General features: G+C 37.5%; 11 protein-coding genes across 11 annotated transcripts; 3 read left to right on the plus strand and 8 right to left on the minus strand.

Annotated features, from left to right (window-relative positions):
• Window positions 1-768: 768 nt before the first annotated feature.
• FDP41_008801 (uncharacterized protein) lies at window positions 769-2,427 on the minus strand (the record flags this gene model as incomplete). Its single annotated transcript, XM_044712693.1, has 1 exon — window positions 769-2,427. The coding sequence occupies one exon, from the start codon at window positions 2,425-2,427 to the stop codon at window positions 769-771; it is 1,659 nt and encodes a 552-aa protein (XP_044557662.1).
• A 435-nt stretch (window positions 2,428-2,862) lies between these two features.
• Window positions 2,863-4,533, plus strand: FDP41_008802 (uncharacterized protein; the record flags this gene model as incomplete). The annotated part of the gene is made up of 2 exons (XM_044712694.1): window positions 2,863-3,748; window positions 3,887-4,533. 2 exons carry the CDS (start codon window positions 2,863-2,865, stop codon window positions 4,531-4,533), a joined length of 1,533 nt encoding a protein of 510 aa, XP_044557663.1.
• A 1,273-nt stretch (window positions 4,534-5,806) lies between these two features.
• Window positions 5,807-6,523, minus strand: FDP41_008803 (uncharacterized protein; the record flags this gene model as incomplete). The annotated part of the gene is made up of 1 exon (XM_044712695.1): window positions 5,807-6,523. The coding sequence occupies one exon, from the start codon at window positions 6,521-6,523 to the stop codon at window positions 5,807-5,809; it is 717 nt and encodes a 238-aa protein (XP_044557664.1).
• Window positions 6,524-6,618: 95 nt separating this feature from the next.
• On the minus strand, window positions 6,619-7,239 carry FDP41_008804 (uncharacterized protein; the record flags this gene model as incomplete). The annotated part of the gene is made up of 1 exon (XM_044712696.1): window positions 6,619-7,239. The coding sequence occupies one exon, from the start codon at window positions 7,237-7,239 to the stop codon at window positions 6,619-6,621; it is 621 nt and encodes a 206-aa protein (XP_044557665.1).
• A 781-nt stretch (window positions 7,240-8,020) lies between these two features.
• Window positions 8,021-10,255, plus strand: FDP41_008805 (uncharacterized protein; the record flags this gene model as incomplete). Its single annotated transcript, XM_044712697.1, has 1 exon — window positions 8,021-10,255. One exon carries the CDS (start codon window positions 8,021-8,023, stop codon window positions 10,253-10,255), a length of 2,235 nt encoding a protein of 744 aa, XP_044557666.1.
• A 125-nt stretch (window positions 10,256-10,380) lies between these two features.
• On the minus strand, window positions 10,381-11,236 carry FDP41_008806 (uncharacterized protein; the record flags this gene model as incomplete). Its single annotated transcript, XM_044712698.1, has 2 exons — window positions 10,381-10,621; window positions 10,866-11,236. The coding sequence occupies 2 exons, from the start codon at window positions 11,234-11,236 to the stop codon at window positions 10,381-10,383; spliced, it is 612 nt and encodes a 203-aa protein (XP_044557667.1).
• A 186-nt stretch (window positions 11,237-11,422) lies between these two features.
• FDP41_008807 (uncharacterized protein) lies at window positions 11,423-12,617 on the minus strand (the record flags this gene model as incomplete). Its single annotated transcript, XM_044712699.1, has 3 exons — window positions 11,423-12,303; window positions 12,351-12,483; window positions 12,543-12,617. The coding sequence occupies 3 exons, from the start codon at window positions 12,615-12,617 to the stop codon at window positions 11,423-11,425; spliced, it is 1,089 nt and encodes a 362-aa protein (XP_044557668.1).
• Window positions 12,618-13,148: 531 nt separating this feature from the next.
• On the minus strand, window positions 13,149-14,042 carry FDP41_008808 (uncharacterized protein; the record flags this gene model as incomplete). Its single annotated transcript, XM_044712700.1, has 1 exon — window positions 13,149-14,042. The coding sequence occupies one exon, from the start codon at window positions 14,040-14,042 to the stop codon at window positions 13,149-13,151; it is 894 nt and encodes a 297-aa protein (XP_044557669.1).
• Window positions 14,043-14,539: 497 nt separating this feature from the next.
• FDP41_008809 (uncharacterized protein) lies at window positions 14,540-15,463 on the minus strand (the record flags this gene model as incomplete). Its single annotated transcript, XM_044712701.1, has 1 exon — window positions 14,540-15,463. The coding sequence occupies one exon, from the start codon at window positions 15,461-15,463 to the stop codon at window positions 14,540-14,542; it is 924 nt and encodes a 307-aa protein (XP_044557670.1).
• A 330-nt stretch (window positions 15,464-15,793) lies between these two features.
• FDP41_008810 (uncharacterized protein) lies at window positions 15,794-16,327 on the plus strand (the record flags this gene model as incomplete). The annotated part of the gene is made up of 1 exon (XM_044712703.1): window positions 15,794-16,327. The coding sequence occupies one exon, from the start codon at window positions 15,794-15,796 to the stop codon at window positions 16,325-16,327; it is 534 nt and encodes a 177-aa protein (XP_044557671.1).
• Window positions 16,328-16,921: 594 nt separating this feature from the next.
• Window positions 16,922-17,323, minus strand: FDP41_008811 (uncharacterized protein; the record flags this gene model as incomplete). Its single annotated transcript, XM_044712704.1, has 1 exon — window positions 16,922-17,323. One exon carries the CDS (start codon window positions 17,321-17,323, stop codon window positions 16,922-16,924), a length of 402 nt encoding a protein of 133 aa, XP_044557672.1.
• Between the last annotated feature and the right edge of the window lie 94 nt (window positions 17,324-17,417).

A 17,417-nucleotide genomic window follows, 5' to 3' on the forward strand; every position in this document is an offset into this window, starting at 1 on the left:
ATTGGGCTACACATGCTAATAATGCCGTTGTAGATGAGTTGTACAGATGAAGGTCTTGTTGCTGTGTTCTTGCTTCACGGCTTGAATGCGGTACCGGGGTTGTAGTCTGTATGATTTGTCGCAAATAACCGGTCCTTTAGCATATTGTTGGTATGGTATTTGGGAACGTCCCGTCTTGAAACACGGACCAAGGAGTCTAGCATATCTGCAAGCCGTAGCAATTTTAATTGTGAAGGCGTAATGAAAGTGTATTGTGTTAACAGCACAAACCGGGCCTTTAGGTCTGAGTTAGAGTAAATATGCTAGTACCCGAAAGGTGATGAACTATGCCCGGACTGGTTGAAGTCAGGAGAAATCCTGATGGAGGACCTCCCGCGGTGCTGACGTGCAAATCGCTCGTCCGAGCTGGGTATAGGAGCGAAAGACTCATCGAATCGCCTAGTAGCTGGTTCCTGCCGAAATTTCCCTCAGGATAGCGGAGATCTTCAAATAGTTTTGCCAGGTAAAGCTAATGATTAGAGATCTTGGAGGTTGATAGCCTTCAATCTATTCTCAAACTTTAAATGGGCAATATCCAGAACTTACTTAACGGAAGTGCTGGTTTAATAAGGATCTCTAGTGGGCCGTGGTTTGGTAAGCAGATCAGGTAAAGCGGGAATGAGAAGCATTGGACACTCAGGTATGTGATAGGGTAAATCTTTAATATGATGATATTGGTGCATCAACGGTTGTAGCAAAATTGTGTGTGAAATATGGTGGAAGTGTTGTTTAGGGATCACTATTAGAATCATCATCAGAATCTTCTTCAAGAGTATCTAAACTATCCCAGTTGAATTGTCTTCCTTGTTCTTGTTCTTGAATGACAGTTCGCAAAAATGTTTGCATGATATCATTGAAAACTTGTTGATTTTCTGGAGTAATGACTAAATTGGTCATGGCTTGTGACAGACCTCCTTCGTTTTCATGTTGCAAACTGTTTGAGTGATATAAATTGAGAATTTGATCTCCATGTTGTCTCATGACTCGTTCCAAAATATTTCTTTCAAGTGAATCGTCAACTTCTTTTTCTAAATTCGATAAAATGTCTGCCTTCTCGAGAGTAGGAGCCCAGAAAAACAGACGGCTCGACTCAATAGAATTGGAAATCAGTCGATAATCATCCAAGTTCATTAATAAATGCACCACACCTTCGTGTCCACTGAGAGTGCGAACCAACTTTCCTGACCATGTATCGTAAATATAAATCTTGTTGTCTTCACTTCCTGTGAGAACATACTTCTCTTCTCTAAAGAAAGTTGAGCTAACATTGTAACTCTTGCATTCATGCTGTGAGTAGGTTTGTACAACAAACGGATCCAGAGATGAGACGTCACAGATGGTAGTTGAGGGCATTTTTCTGACATCGAACAGTCTCATAGTACTATCTCTTCCACTAGAGAGTAAATGCAAATCGTCTTTCGTAATTTGTAATTGATTCATTTTTCCATTGTGAGACTTGATTTTGAATTTTGGCTTCGCTGTATTTACTCCCGTATTACTATTGAAAACCAAACATCTTGTGTCATACATTCTCAAACAACCGTCACGTGAAGCAGTATAAAGAATGTTTGGTGATCGATTTGCAGATAACAAGGAGTTAATTGTGTTTAAACCTCCAAGCGCGTCCTTTGGGTCGTTTTGAATTTGAAAAACGACTTGATGATTGCTATTAATGTCCCATCCATAAATAAATCCACTAATGCATCCCGAATATAACGTAGTAGCATCACAGTTGGTATTCAAGCAACGAATCCAGTCTTTGTGATCCTTCAATGTTTGAATATTATTCTCACCATGCCATACTTTGATGGTTTTATCGAGAGATGACGTATAGAACATTTCTCTATCGATCGGATGGCCTTTCTCTGACGACGGTTGAACATTCTCTGATGAATGTTGTTGCTGTTCGGTGATTCGATTTTTCACAAAGTGTATTTGTGTGACAATTTCCTTGTGATGTGATTTAAATTCCTTGGTCTTGACACCATCATAGTTAAATAATAATAAATTAGCTCTTCCATTGCTAGTCGCAACGATATTATGATGATTAGTGGTGAGACAAAAACAACAATCCTCTCCTCCACTCGATCCCGTCTTAAACTCGCCCATAAACGCAACATGATTCACATCCAAAATATTCATCAATCTTTTTTCAATATTCATATCCAGCAAATTTTGTACCGAGTGATTGGTTCGATGTTTTTTCATACTCATCAAGAAGGGTCTACTTTTTAAATAATTATAAAAACTTTTTTGACTCCGATCAAAGAGTTTTGCATCGTATTGGGATTCCATGATTGGGGCCATAACGATCGGTTGAGGAGTTTTTGTTGGAGAAGGAGTGGAATGGGTCGACACAGAATTTGCACCCAAGGATGATGAAATCATTTTTTTTGTAAAAAATATGAATTTCTTTACTTTATAAATATAGAGAGATAGCGATGAACCTGATTTGAAAGGTTCCCAATTCGTTCGGATGAAAATTCTTGATGATTAGATGAGGAACCTTTTGAGAAGTCCTTCCTCATGCATTCATGATGAGGATGAGGATGGTGATTCTCCATGTTGGTGTGGTTGGAGGAGGAGCTCGTTGAAATTGTTCGCCCGCTCCGATCATCTCTTTCCCTTCTTCTTTCTTCATCATCCAACGCATCGTTTAAAAAAAGACTTAAAAAAAAATCAACATTCAACTCCATCATCATTATCCACGTTATTAATACCACCATTTTATAATTATTGGATTTTCATAAACAATCTTCCACCACGATAGATCCAACAACCATAACAACCATTAACAACCATTAACAACAAAATAATAACAACATGGTCCTCTTGAAGAATGTCAAAAACTTTACCAAACACTACGATATCATTGTGATTGGTGCCGGAGCTGGTCTTGGAAAATTAGGACGACCTGCCACAGAATATGGATACTCGGTGGCCTTGTGCGAAAATGATCGGCTCGGAGGCACTTGCTTGAATCGGGGTTGTATTCCATCGAAAATGTTGATTCATCCAGCAGATGTCATTCAAACCATTGAATCGGCTCATCGTTTTGAAGTTGATGTGAAAAAGAAGGAAACATCCACGAGTGGAGAGAAGGGTGAATTGGATTACGACGTTCGATTTTCGGAATTGGTGGCTCGTGTCTCAAAAACCATCGATGAGGAAAGTGATTCCATTCTTCCCAATGTTGAAAAGAATCAAAAATTGGATTGGTTTGTTGGACAAACTGCGAGATTTATTGGTGAAAGAACATTACAAGTGGGCTCTCCGGATGACAATGTGGTCATTACTGCCGATCGAGTGTTTGTTGCAGCTGGCGCAAGAGCTGTTGATTTATCGGATCAAATTGAAGGATTGGCTTCCACTCCATACATGACCTACAGAGAGGCTCTCAGAAATCAACAACGATTGAAGAGATTAATTTGTATTGGAGCTGGATATATTGCTACAGAGTTGTGTCACTTCTTTTCAAGTACTGGTACTCATACTACTTTATTTGTGAGATCTAAATTTTTGAAACATGAAGATGAAGAAGTTCAAAAAGAATTTGAACGAGTGTTTGTCAAGAGGAAGAATATTGAGGTTAAGCAAGGAATGAAACCTCTCAGAGTGAGATATGAAAATAATGAATTTATTTTGACTTATTTGAATCCCAACTTGGATACAGCACAAGAGCAAGAAATTCGTGCTGATGGTTTGTTAGGTATGTTTGCGAATTTTTCAATTTCCTTTTTTCATTCATATTGACATAATTGTGCGCATCATCACCATTCGAAACTGTTTTCTATCTTCATTTGATTTCATATCAAATTCATGATGTGTGTGGAAATGCAAAAAATAGTTGCTGCTGGAATTAGACCCAATACTGATGTATTGCAATGTGAAAAGGCTGGAATTCAACTCACAAAAGATGGATTTGTAAAAGTCGATCAATATTTACGATCGGTGAGTGCACCCAATGTTTGGGCCTTTGGTGACATTGCAGGAAATTATCTATTCCGTCACAATGCAAACTTTGAATCCGAATATCTCATGGAAACAGTCATCTCCAAGATGAGTGAGCCCTATCCTATTGATCATACTGGTATGCCACATGCCGTATTTGCCAATCCTCAAATTGCAGGAGTCGGCTTAACTGAACAGGAATGTCGTGAAAAGGGTTTGAATTTTGTTTCAGTCAAGAATAATTATTCTGCCTCAGCAATGGGTATGGCCTTATTGAGCGATGAGGGATTTGTGAAACTCCTTGTCGAACGTGGTACACGAAGAATTTTGGGATGCCACATCATTGGACATGAAGCGAGCACTCTATTGCATCAAGTGGGAATTTTGTTCAGAATTCAAGGAGGAGCCAAACTCGATGACTTGTTGAACTGCATTTACATTCATCCTGCCTTGAATGAAATTGTTAGAAATGCAGCAAGAAAAGCCAAACAAGCATTATTGAATGCAGGTGACACAATTCCACCCAATTTATATTTCAAGTAATTTTTAAGATTTATTGTCTTGTTCGATAAATGCTTTTTCATTCATCATGGACTTTTCATCATCGGGCGCATAATTCACACGTTCAATAATTCCTTCCATTGGATCGTGAATCAATACAAGCGCAACAAAATTCACAAAATTCTTAGTTATTATTACAAAAAATGCACCAAAAACCAATACTGACCTTTGATCATCCATGACGACCTCTGAAAACACTTCTCTTTTTTTCTCTCAAACGCCTTCTCCTTTCTTTCTTTATTCTCTCCATTTTTGTCGAATTGGGAGCCATCACATCGACGCTGTCCTATGCTCTCATCGATCGTGTGTCTCCACCAGATCCTTCCACTGTGATCGATGTCAGTATTGCAGTGCCGTGTTTGGTTCATGATTGGCGAGTGAATTGTCAAGACTCACAAATATGTCTCGGAATTTATTGTACTCGATATGTGTCGTCACGTCAAGCCAATGTTTCCTTGTGGTTGAAGTGTGATGATGAATTGTTTTCACACTATTGTTCCTCATGGTCCTCATCATCACTATTGTTCATCCATCATTTGAATGAAAATTATCATTTACAAAATAATTCATCGAATCCACAAGAGAATATTTGGAAATACTTAAATCGACTCACCCTTTCACAACCTTTGTATTCGATTCCAACTCCATCGTCTCCTGTATCTAACATGACTGCCAACATGACAACTTGCTATTTAAGGAAAGATCCAAACATCATTCTCTCCTGTTTCTTTTTTACCATTTCTCAATGATACACAATACAAACAACAATCTTCAAAATATTCGAATTACTTGGTTGTGACAATTATTATTGCACTCACGACGAATATTGTTGGATGTGTACTGATGGTGATTGCATTTGTTGCATGTTGTGGAATTGGTGGAATTGTGAATTGTGGATCCATCATGAAATATTACTTTAAGGAGGAAAGAAATACTCGTGAAATTTATAGAAAACGAGTGTTTTTTGTAAATGGAAGATTGAGATGTTCGGATGGAAGTGATGTTTGAATGTCTTTATAATATTTGTATTCAAATTATTATTCATTTTACAAATCGTTACAACATTTGGGCATTCAATAAGCAAGTGTCGCATCCTTGGAACAATGTTTTGCTTCCAATCGAAACCTGACCACGTCGTGGTCTAACACCATGGTTGCATCCTCTTGCCTGTTCAACAATTCATTTGTAACTCACAATATCTTGCTTTTTCACAGACCATCTGTGACCAATTCATTTCACATGATTCATAATAAAATCACAATCTAAAAAGTTTGATGAAATGGTGACCTTTTTGAGAGAAGCAAGCAATTGGATGACCATGTATTGCATCCATCTCAAATGAATCTCTTTGAAACAAAGACATTTCAAATTTTTCAAATTCGATAACACATGAGAAAGCTCTCGAAAACCAGTCCTTGTATAATGTAAATAGTAATAGTGAAAGTGATAGCAACGAGTGTGACATGGAAATAAATTTCAATCCTTGATCGGTGATTGGAGTATGATATAAACTCAAGTAACTTAAACGATTGAAAGTTCCTTGAGAAATATACTGTAATGCCTTGTCATTCAAATGTTGACATGAATCCATATTGATGCGCTCTAAACTGCTCATTCCACATAAATGTTTCACACCTTCTGCATCGAATACATTTTCACTAATGTCCAAATCAATGACTTTGGGGAGAAGAGATATTGATTTCAAACATTCATTATCCAAATAACACCTTCCCAAAATGAGAGTGGTAATGTGTTGAAATTTGATGAAAAATTTAGAAAGATCCTTTGCTTTTGTGAAATCCAAATGAGCTCTGAAAAATTTCAAGTCATTCTTTCCCTTACATAGCTCTTGTAAAGGTTGTGAGTCATTCAATGACAAGAAATCAATGCGATTCAAATTCGGATGGTTATGATTCAGGAGTGAAAGGTCATGCAAGTGGTGTGCATTGGAGGTACCCTTTTGTTCATTCATATTCAAATTTCCAATAAATAATTCTTTCAATTGTGGGAGGACATTGGAGTTGAGAATTTCAGAAACTCCTTCACATCCTATTGGATTGAAAATTCTCAATGATTCAAGATTGGAATAATTGCCTTTAACAAGAGAGAAATGCCTCGATGATCCAGTCCATTATTGGTGAGGGTCAATTTCTTAAAATGGAACAATCCTTGCATCATGTTTCTAATATCATTCATCGAAAGGCCAATGTTGATCAAATGTAAATCTTTCAATGTTTTCAAATCCACATGATTCGGTGGAATACTACTTGAAACAAAATTCGTGTGGCATAACTGTATAGAGGAAATGGTTTCAGCATAAAACATAGTTTTGAAATGTGCTCTTGTCAAATGACAATCTCTAAATTCAAACTTGGAGAATAATTGAAAAATGTCGTGTTTGCCCTTCGTCTTTTTAAGAAACTTCTCACGTCTCAGTCGATTGCTATACACTCGTTCTAAACATGGGTGGAGACCTGTTGAAGCTTTGGTTGTCGTCATTAACAGAGCCTTTCTCCATTCTGCACACACACCTGCAAGTCGAATGTAATCACTTTGATTCAAAAAGGGAGCCACGCCAAACGCAATGACATCACCACTTAACTGATGTTGATGACAACATTCGTTCTTGCATTTGTGTTTTGGAGAAAATGAACGAGGAGCAGTGCCAATGGAAAGAAGGAACGTCATTTTGTTTGAATGTTGTTTCATATGGAAACAGAGACCGTCGTGAGGGAAGAGGCAAAACCAACAATCTTTCTAATTGTGTTCCATCCGTTAAAAGGCTTTCTTGTCAGCAGGGACGGCTCTCTCTTTTCAAACTTGGGATGATTGAATTCTTTCCAAAATCAAACTGCGTGTCTTTATGCGAACCAGAAAGTTCATCGTTCCCTTGCCTTGGTTCACTCTTTTTCACCCAATCAATGGTCATTACTTGTTAAGTTGAAAGACTTGTATGATTGCACTCGGAACAGTTTCGGTGAAAGTAGTAGGAAAAAGATACCAAAAGACCCAACGCATATGGCATTAATTAATGGATGAAGAATTTAATATTGGCGGAATGGAGAGAGTGAATCCATTCATCACCCAAAAGAACTCACGAGATGATACAGAAATGTGGGCAATTCAACAACAATCTTCATCAAAGCCTTGTTGTTGAGGTTCAATCATCATCAGATTGCACGTTCAATTTATTTTTTTTTCCAATATTCCAAAAAAAATTTGTTGTTGCTGCTCTAACGGATTTCTTTCATCACAACCAATTAGTGTTGGTTCGGAGAAAAAGACGAAGGAAGCAGAATACCGATCTTCATCAATTGATGAGTTCAAAGTTTTTTTAATAATCGATTGATTGATTGAATAGTAATCATTTAAAAAGAGAAACACTTCTTTTTTGATCATTTTGTTGTAAATAGGATTTTATAGAAAATCATTATCCGAACGATATACACATTCACAAAACATCATCATCATGCCAAGACAATACGTAAGAGGAGGCCCTTGGAAAAACAGCGAGGATGAAATCCTAAAGGCTGCCGTTATGAAATATGGTAAAAACCAATGGGCTCGTGTCGCTTCGTTGTTGAACAGAAAATCACCCAAGCAATGTAAGGCCCGTTGGTTTGAATGGCTTGATCCGAGCATTAAAAAGACAGAATGGACAAGAGAGGAGGAAGAGAAATTACTTCATCTCGCTAAAATTATGCCAAGCCAATGGCGATCGATTGCTCCGATTGTTGGACGAACAGCAAGTCAATGTTTGGAACATTATGAACGAATGTTGGATGAGGAACAACGAAAACAAGAAGGTGCTTCGGAATCTTCTGCAGCTTCCTCGTCATCTGCTGATGACCCAAGAAAATTAAGAGTGGGCGAAATTGATCCCAATCCAGAGACAAAACCAGCTCGTCCTGACGCTATCGATATGGATGAAGATGAATTGGAAATGTTAAACGAAGCACGTGCTCGTTTGGCCAACACTCGAGGTAAAAAAGCAAAGAGAAAATTGAGAGAACAAAAATTAGAAGAAGCTCGTCGAGTGACAGCCACTCAAAAAAAGAGAGAATTGAAAGCTGCAGGATTGTTAACAAACACTGCTCCAAAATTGAAGAAGAGAAAGCTCAAACATCCTGGTTCAGACGTTAATTATAATAAGGAAATTCCATTTTACAAGAAACCAGCTCCAGGATTTTATGATACAACCGAGGAGGATAAAAAAACTGTATTGCTTGCGTTCGAAGGAAATTCAATGCAAGCTCTAGAACAAGTACAAAACGAACAAAATGAAGAGAAGGAAAAGAAAAAGGACAAGGTTCAGGTCTTGCTCGACAAAAACTTGCCACAAATTATTAAGAAAATTGATGACATGTCAAATGCCAAAATTAATTACAAAAAGATCAAACTAGCATTACCACCTCCACAAATTACCGATGCCGAGTTGGATCAAATTATCAAAATGGGCAAAAAGTTAAATACTCTTCCAGCAACCTCTCTATCCTCAAATCAGGCAACCAAGCAATTAATGGGAGACTACAAGCCAAACGCTACACCCCTCATTCAAGCAACTAGAACACCAATGAGAGGTGACGTTATTGGAGAACGTATTCGAGAAATTCAACAAATACAGAGCACGCCAACACCCATTCAACTTTCAAGAGAAAGGGAATCTGCTCAATTGACCATTCCTCAAACCTTTTCTGTTGCCTCAACGCCTTCTCAAGTGAAAGCAACTCCTATCATTCATCAGACACCCTTCAGAGATCAACTTCATATTAATACGCCTGGATATGGTGTCGAGTCGTTGGCCGACGATCTACAATTCCACAAACAACAATTGAAAGAAGGTTTCGCAAGTTTACCTACTCCAACTAGTGGCGATTTTGTCGTGTTCAAGAATGCAAATGAACCTGAAGGTGCAATCCCAAAGGAATTCAAAAAGAAATCCATTGACATGGAAGATGCTGGAGTGAAAGAAAAGGATCAGCGAAAGCAGAAAGTTCTGTCCAAACAACAGGAAATGTTTTTGAAGACCTCAGTGGTCAAGAGACATTTACCAAAACCTTCGACTCCAAGTGTTGATCTTTCAATATTTTCACAATCGAAGGAAATCAAGGAAGATGCTGCTGGTGCCGATATTAACACATACCTGCTTGCCAGTGAGCTGATTGCCACCGAGATGCGTGCTCTTGTGAATAGTGATATCTCAGGAGAGCGTGTACACAACCTAGGAATTCCTGAACATTTGTTGTTGAGAGCACGAATTGAGTTAGCTCTGGAAAATGCCACTCAACCTCAACCAAGTTTTGAAGAATTTGCCAAACTTTACAATGAATGTACATTACTTTCTAAGGAGCAAGCTACTCAATTAAGGCAGCCATGGCAACAGTTGCAACAAGAAATTGCACAATTTACATCAGAGCACCTGAAAACAAACCTCTCAAAGATTGACATGTTGAAGGATTATATTACGAAGACAAGTATTGAAATTGCTAAAGCATCTCGAGAGTTGGACAATTACAAACAAATCCAAGAGCAGGAGAGAAGAGCAATTCCATCTCGTTTGTCAGAGTTGCAAGAAGAGGCTTCCTGGTTATCAAGCAGAGAGAAGGAGTTGCAAGAAAGGTACAAGGCTCTTTTGGACGAAAAGGATCAGCTCAAAATTATTAATCTTGATGATGTCATGATGACAGCGAATGACGAAGAATAAATATTTGTTTCCAATTAATTGAATCTCGTTATTCACCACTTAACTGTTTACACAAAGACCCAACATAATTAATAACTTGCACATTTAGAAATAATGTTCATTTGTTGTTAAATTATAATAATTTGTTATACATCTTTCATGGTAACATCATTTTCTTCTTCCAAAATATGTTGTGTATTATCATTCATAATTTCTTCTTGGCTTAATTCCATATGACGACCTGAGCCATCGTCATAAAAATCGGAAAGGAATGAACTCACAGTTAAGCACTTTTCTATCGACGAAAGTAAATGACCTAGTTTTTTGTAGTGTCTGTTGGGTTGAGTTAATAACTCACACAAACGTTGTAGCGTGAATGGAGGATTGCTATTCAAAATAATGAAAATCATTAGTTCAATCACACAATAAATTTGATCAAGTCGAAGGATCGTCATTTTAAGAATAGGAAAAATTAATGGATGGATATTTTCGAGCGAGTGAGTGGATGATCAAAGTGCCAACATTTGATTCGAATACAAGATATTATCAATTTTCGTAAATATATCGAAACACACATAACATGATCATTCCTATCTTATCTTGCCAATTTCTCTTCATCATCAAGACTTACCTAGCAAATTTAACAAGATGATGATCGATCGACTGCATGAGTGGTTCAAATCCGTCTTGATTATTTCCGAATGATTTTCGTACATCGTGAATTTTGTATGACATAAAAAGATATAATTGATTCCAATCGTAACACTTGTGCATATCCAAATTAGAAGCAATACTCTGCAGTATAGAATCTAAGACTTCCATACTGTATTGAACATTTTGTGTAGAAGTATTGTTATTGTTATTATTTGATGATGTTGCATCACCAGATCCCTCCGAGGATGATGATGAGGCTTGTTGCAACGACGATACCACATTTGGTAACACCTTCTCCGAAGCAGAAGAGGCAAACATGGAGAGATGATGCAATTGCTCTTTACTCATTTTTTTTAATAAATTTTCTTGCTTTACAACTTCTTGGAATTCAAAGAAGGAACAAGAACATGTTTCTATTCAAATTTATTCGTTTTTTATATTGAAGATCACTTGTTTGTTGCGCCAAATAAAAACATTGCAAAACATTGTTAATTAATGTCACTAGTATTCAATTTGTGTTCGTGATGATCCTAATTATTGGTTACATCGAAGTTTGTGTAAGGGCCAATCCGCAAGTTGACATTCCTTAGAGCAATAAAACACTTTACGACAACCACCACATCTCGATTTCGCTCCATACTTGGCACAATAGTTACAGCGATCAATAATTTTTGGTTTCTGTTGAGGTCCATTAAAACCTGCAAAATCAGCACCATTATCTTCGGACTCAAAACCAAAATTCACACGTCGATCGTCTCCGTATAAACCCATTCTCTTTGAAATGACCATTACAGCAGCTTGACAATTCTGATTAAGGTGAGGATTAAGTCCTTGTGCTTCTTTTGTGATAAATCCGAAATATTTCAGATATTCAGGAGTGGCAACAACAGTGGGGTCTGTACACAATTCAGAAAATGCGAAAAATATGGAAATGGTGTTGACGAGATTTGCCTGAACTCTCACTGGGCTAAGTAGGAACATTTTCATGTAATAAATGATTCCTTGAGGTGTGTTATTCATGACCAGGTTGACCAATGATTCTGAATTGCAAAGTTTTGAAAGTAATGCACTGGCATGTCGCATGAGTGAACATTGATGATCGTCGAGGGTAGTTGTGCTGATAGGAATATGATGTTGGAGTGATTTTGCGGTTAATACTAAAAGCTCTTCCAAGTCCTTTTGAGAAAGTTTGGACTTGAACTCATTGAAATAGAGAAATAGTATTAAAGTTCGAATAGACATATTACAAATTTCACAAGTTTCGCTCTTGTAATTTCTCAGAACGTCAATCATCTTGGACATAATTTGATGCTTTTCTTCGATGGGTCTTCGATCTGACAATACCAAATTTTGAATGACATTACAGACCACATTCAAAGCAAATTCTTTAACATTTGAGAAGGGCTTGGTAAGAACTTTAAGGCAATAGATATTCCATCTGCTTTGAGCACATCCTTAGGACGATCCCAGGCCATATTTTGAATGAGATGTAACAATAATGCAACAACTTCGGCGTTAAACAATTGTTGTTGTTGAGGGGTGTCTTTTTTGATGAGATCCATAATTGGAGTAAAACATCCGACATTAAATAATTTCTAACAATACAAGACACGAGTCAACAATTTCCACAGAAGCACAAACTAACTCTACTTACGGTTGTTACAAACAGTTTGTCTTCATCTGCTTCTGCTAATGAGCGATAAATGTTGTGCAAGAGAAAACAACCCATTAATTTTGATTGAATATCTTGATGCAATATTAATGAAAAAGCTAAGCTCAGAATACTTCCAAATTGTAACCCTTCCAAGTCACCACACGTTTCAGAAATTCTTCTCCATAAAAATTTCGTAACAACTGAACTGTGTGAGCTAGTATTCTGTAATTACTAAATCTATTTGGCCTAAACAACAGCCGTTCGAAAACAGCAGCCAGTCCCTTTGTTGTAGAATATTTCTTTTTTTTGCTGTCGTCGAAGAAAATGGAAACGTTTGCAAGAAATGTCGCCACTGCTTCCAAATTTTCATCCGAAATGTTTGGATGCTGTAAAAATCCAATCCAATCTTCTTCAATATTATTTTTAAGTAATCTCATGGACTGAGATGGCGAAGTGCTCACATCGACCATCGTATTGCATTGCTCTATAATTGATAGATTTTTCAATAATAAATCTCTAGCAGTGGCTGTAATTTTTCTGATCTCTTGAATAAAGGTTTCATCAGGAAGACCTTGCCACGTTTGTGAACCTGAATTAGTACTTTCTCTATTTCATAAATTCGAATAACTGAGCTTGATTTTCATAGGCAACACCAATAATGGTTGGTGTTGTGGTTGATGATGGCTCTGGTTTTTTAGTTTTCCTTTCTGCCTTGGCGCTGCTTTTTGCTTCTTCCACTCGCTTTTCAGATGTTTTCATTGCTTCTTCTGGAACCTCTAAATTGATGCCATATGGTTTGCATCGTTGTTGGAATACTTTCAATACATTGATGTGACCATAATTGCTGGCAATATCAAAGCATGTTGCAGAGGTAATTTTCGAGTTGCTTCCTGAAACATTGGTCGTGGGTGTCAGGATTGCCTGCGCATATTTCAACTTTTCTTCTCTAGTTTTGCACTTGGCGTCAATGTAATCAAATAATAAATTCACAATTCGTTCATTTCCTACAAAAGCAGCACACACAAAGGCATTATTTCCCACATTATCCAGTAAGGTTGGATCAGCTCCCTTAGAAAGTAACATCTCAACCACGTCGGCATAACCTTTCATACAGGCTGCATGGAGAGGAAGAGGAACTTTAGGTGACACTCTATTCACATCAATTTTTTGCTTTGGGTGGTTGAGCAATAGTTTTACGACCTCGGCCTGTCCCGAAACACATGCACTCACCAACGGTGTGACCATGGGCTCTATGGTTACCGAAGGTTGATTAATGTCAAAGTCATCACATTCTAACAATAATTTCACACATTGAATGTATCCTGAACCAATTGCAATATGGATACAATCAGGAACGGGTTTAACATGGTTTGCCAATAATACTTTCAGACAATCGCTGTATCCTTTTGAGCAAGCCATCATTGTCATAGGAAGCATCTTCTCATGATTTTTCTGGTTTTCTTTGATAGAGAACCAAGATCGATCAATGTTTGAGTACATTGATAATGTCCATAGTATACTGAGAGAGCAAGAGGTGTTAATTTTTCGTTGGTTTCCAAGAACATGTTTGCTCCTAATTCCTTCACTAGAATTTCGATAATTTGAGCATGCACACAGTGTTGATCTGAATGATCACATGGCGCCTTTGTAATTGCATTTGTGCCTTGTATCTCTTGGACAACCGTTTGGTTTCCGTGACATGCACAATGAAGCGCTGATTTTCCATCTTGGCCTTGTGCATCAACTTTAAGTAGATGCTTAAAGTTACTGGCAAGATATTTGACAACTGACACAGCCCCTCGTTCTGATGCAATGTGTAAAATGTTTCTCCCATTTCCTATTGCACTGAAAAGCAAAGTGTCCAGTGAGAGAATATTCTTTTTGACCAGATTCGATTCAAAAATGATTTTTAAGCATTCTACTGAATCTCTATTCGCTGAACACATCGTGGGAGGTGGTGTCATTAAGCTTTTTGATTGAAATGTTTCTTTCAGTATTTATGATGTTTGCTTTTCATCCTTTTCGAGTTGCTCATCAATAAAGTTCAACAACACTTGTAGCATGTCAGCGACATTAAAGAGGCAACATAAATGAAGCACAGTGAAGTAAAATGGTTGACTGGTCTTTGCCTTCCAATCTGCCCCTTTTTCTAGCAAATATTTCAGCATATCAGGAGTGCCCTTCAGTACACAGTAATGTAATGGAGTAACAGAAGTACCAAATCCAAATTCGAAATTTAGAGGCATATTCACAGAATAGCCGAGATCTGTGAGACATTTCGTAACATCTTCAAAGTCATTATTATTGATGGATACAAAGAGTTGAGGGAGAGCAAAGGAATCCATTTTCTTTTTTACCTGCTCCAATTCCTTGTTCTTACTCACAGGCTTTGATGGTGTTTGTTGTTGTCTTGTTTTGCTTTTTTCTTGCATCGATTCGATTTGATTTTTCAAATTGGTAATCATTTCAATTCCTTGCTCGACCTTGGATGAGGAGAGAGATGCGTCTTCTCCGTTATTGCTTGATGATTGCAATGCAGATAAACCTTGATCACAACAATGTTTGGCCTCTTCGTACTCTTGTAAAGCAGCCAATGAAGCAGCCTTTACATGATAGGCTTTCCACCATTTTGGGTCTAATTGAAGTGCTGTTTCTGCATCGTTGATCGCATTCCGGTATTGTCCTATTTTATAAAACACTTGTGCACGGTTAGAAACATTTAAAACATTGTTGGAATCCAATAAAATCGCCTGAGTATACGATGTTATGGCAGCATCAAATTGTTGTTGTCGGAATTGTTCATTTCCACGTTCTCTTTCTTGATCGGAACGTTGCTTATCCGAGAGAGGCTGTGGTTGTTGTTTGTGTTGTGAAGATTTGGTTGATTTCTTGGATTTCGAGCTGGATGGTTTTTTGGGCATTGTTTTGTAACAAAATTGTTCGAATCCTTTCGGTTGACTTGCAAAATATTGTGGATTTGGAAATTCTCTATTAAAGCTGTAATTTATACATTCATAATTTCAGATTCCCATGTACAACATTTCTGAAAGGTTGTTGTAGCTTCAACTGATTCTGAAATTATTTAATTATGTAATTGACCACATAAAAGGAAAGTATGGAACTGTTGCTGTAACCAAACAATGAAGAATTTTCACAAGACAGGTCTCATTCTGAACTCGTTTCACATCTTTTTGAAGTCCTTCCTCACACTGAGTCTCTTGTTGTGTCTATGGTTTGGAGTGGTATTTAGCATGTCGTCCACTCCTTCATTCACACATGCCTCACAAATCAAAGCACTTGCCGATTGGCCCAATCGAAGAAAGAAACAACAAGAAGAACGTATTCGTAAAGATTATGAAAATGCTGAGAAACATAGACGTCATTGGATGATGATGGTTGGTCCTTCTTCTTCTCAACCAAAATCTTCATTTTCGAATATTGGAACATTCAATCGTGTTGGATGGCCTAATCGAAGAAAGGAAGAGCAAGAAGAGAGAATTCTAAAGGATTCTGAAAAAAGAAAACATCACTGGTTGATGTTGAAACGATTGTTGTCAAACTTGGATAAGAGTTCAAGAACAACATTGAACGGATTCGTGAGATGGCCCAATCGTAGAAAACAACAACAAGAACGCATTCGTAAAGATTATGAAAATGCTGAGAAACATCAACGTCATTGGATGGTGAATAAGGAGGATGAAGACACAAAACTTGAAGAGATGGTTCGTTCTGTGTTTGATGAAGTCTTGTTGTTGGGTCGTGACAACCATGAAGAAGAACATTAGAGAAATGCATGAGTTTTCACACAACAACAGCCACTTGTTCAAACCAATTGTGCATGAGCTGTCTAAATAGGTTTTCTTTGTGCCACATGAATAAATGGCGTATATAAAACGTTGAAAGCTCCAGCTCATGATATCCAAAATATCAGGCACACATCTACCATTCAATCAAGGTATTGATGGAATGGTAGGATTTGCAGTCGATAAGATACTTGATCCAATTGCTCCGGATATTCAAGATGATGTGCCTTTTTTAATGTTTATTCCTTTTTTATGGATATCACAACAGGTCAACACTAGCCGAATAATAAAGCTTATAAAAGAAGATACTTAACATATTCAAGGCCAAACGCGTTTTCAGGACCCTCCAAGTAAGGAGACATTTCAGATGAGTCAAAGTAAACTGTTGTAGTTCACTGAACTTCAATTGCCACAAGTCCACCGCTCTCACTAATTGTTGAAACAAACATCCTTTCCAAATAATTGTAGATGGCTGTCTAGAAAAATGTAAATTGTTTTTCATAAGTTACGGAAGTTTTATTATTGAATTAGATATAGTTGGAATTGAAAAAAACATGGATAAAAACAAATCATCTTCTAATCGAGAAATGGTGATTGATTTTGTGCATGGTGAGTGATACAAGATGCATCTTCTTCCGTTTCCTCTGTTGTTTCAGGATCAGATGAAAATAGCTCTTTGTTCCAATCCTCTTGTTCATCAAATAAGAGTTGTTTCAATTCATCATCTTCAAATAATGATAATTCATCATTTTCACATTGCTCAATGTTGCCATAGTTCTCCATTAAAGCCACCACACTACTTGTCTCGAAGGAACCTGTCTCACCTTCATTGGAAAATGATGGTGTTTCGACAAGTGCATCGATTAAGGAGTGTTGATTTGGCGCTTGTTCAACAGGTGGACGTTGATCAAGGGTCTCAGTCACCTGTTGTTGAAAAGTTGGAACATTGGCAGTAACAAAAGGCCATTGGATGCTCATTGGAAAGAACAGAGGCATCACATGGTTTGGTGGAAGAGGTGGTGGTGGTGAAGGATAGTAATGCCACCAAAATGGAATTGCTTGAATGTCGGGA

This window comes from Naegleria fowleri, assembly GCF_008403515.1.
Source record: "Naegleria fowleri strain ATCC 30894 chromosome Unknown tig64, whole genome shotgun sequence".
NCBI classification, from domain to species: Eukaryota; Heterolobosea; class Eutetramitea; order Acrasida; family Naegleriidae; genus Naegleria; species Naegleria fowleri.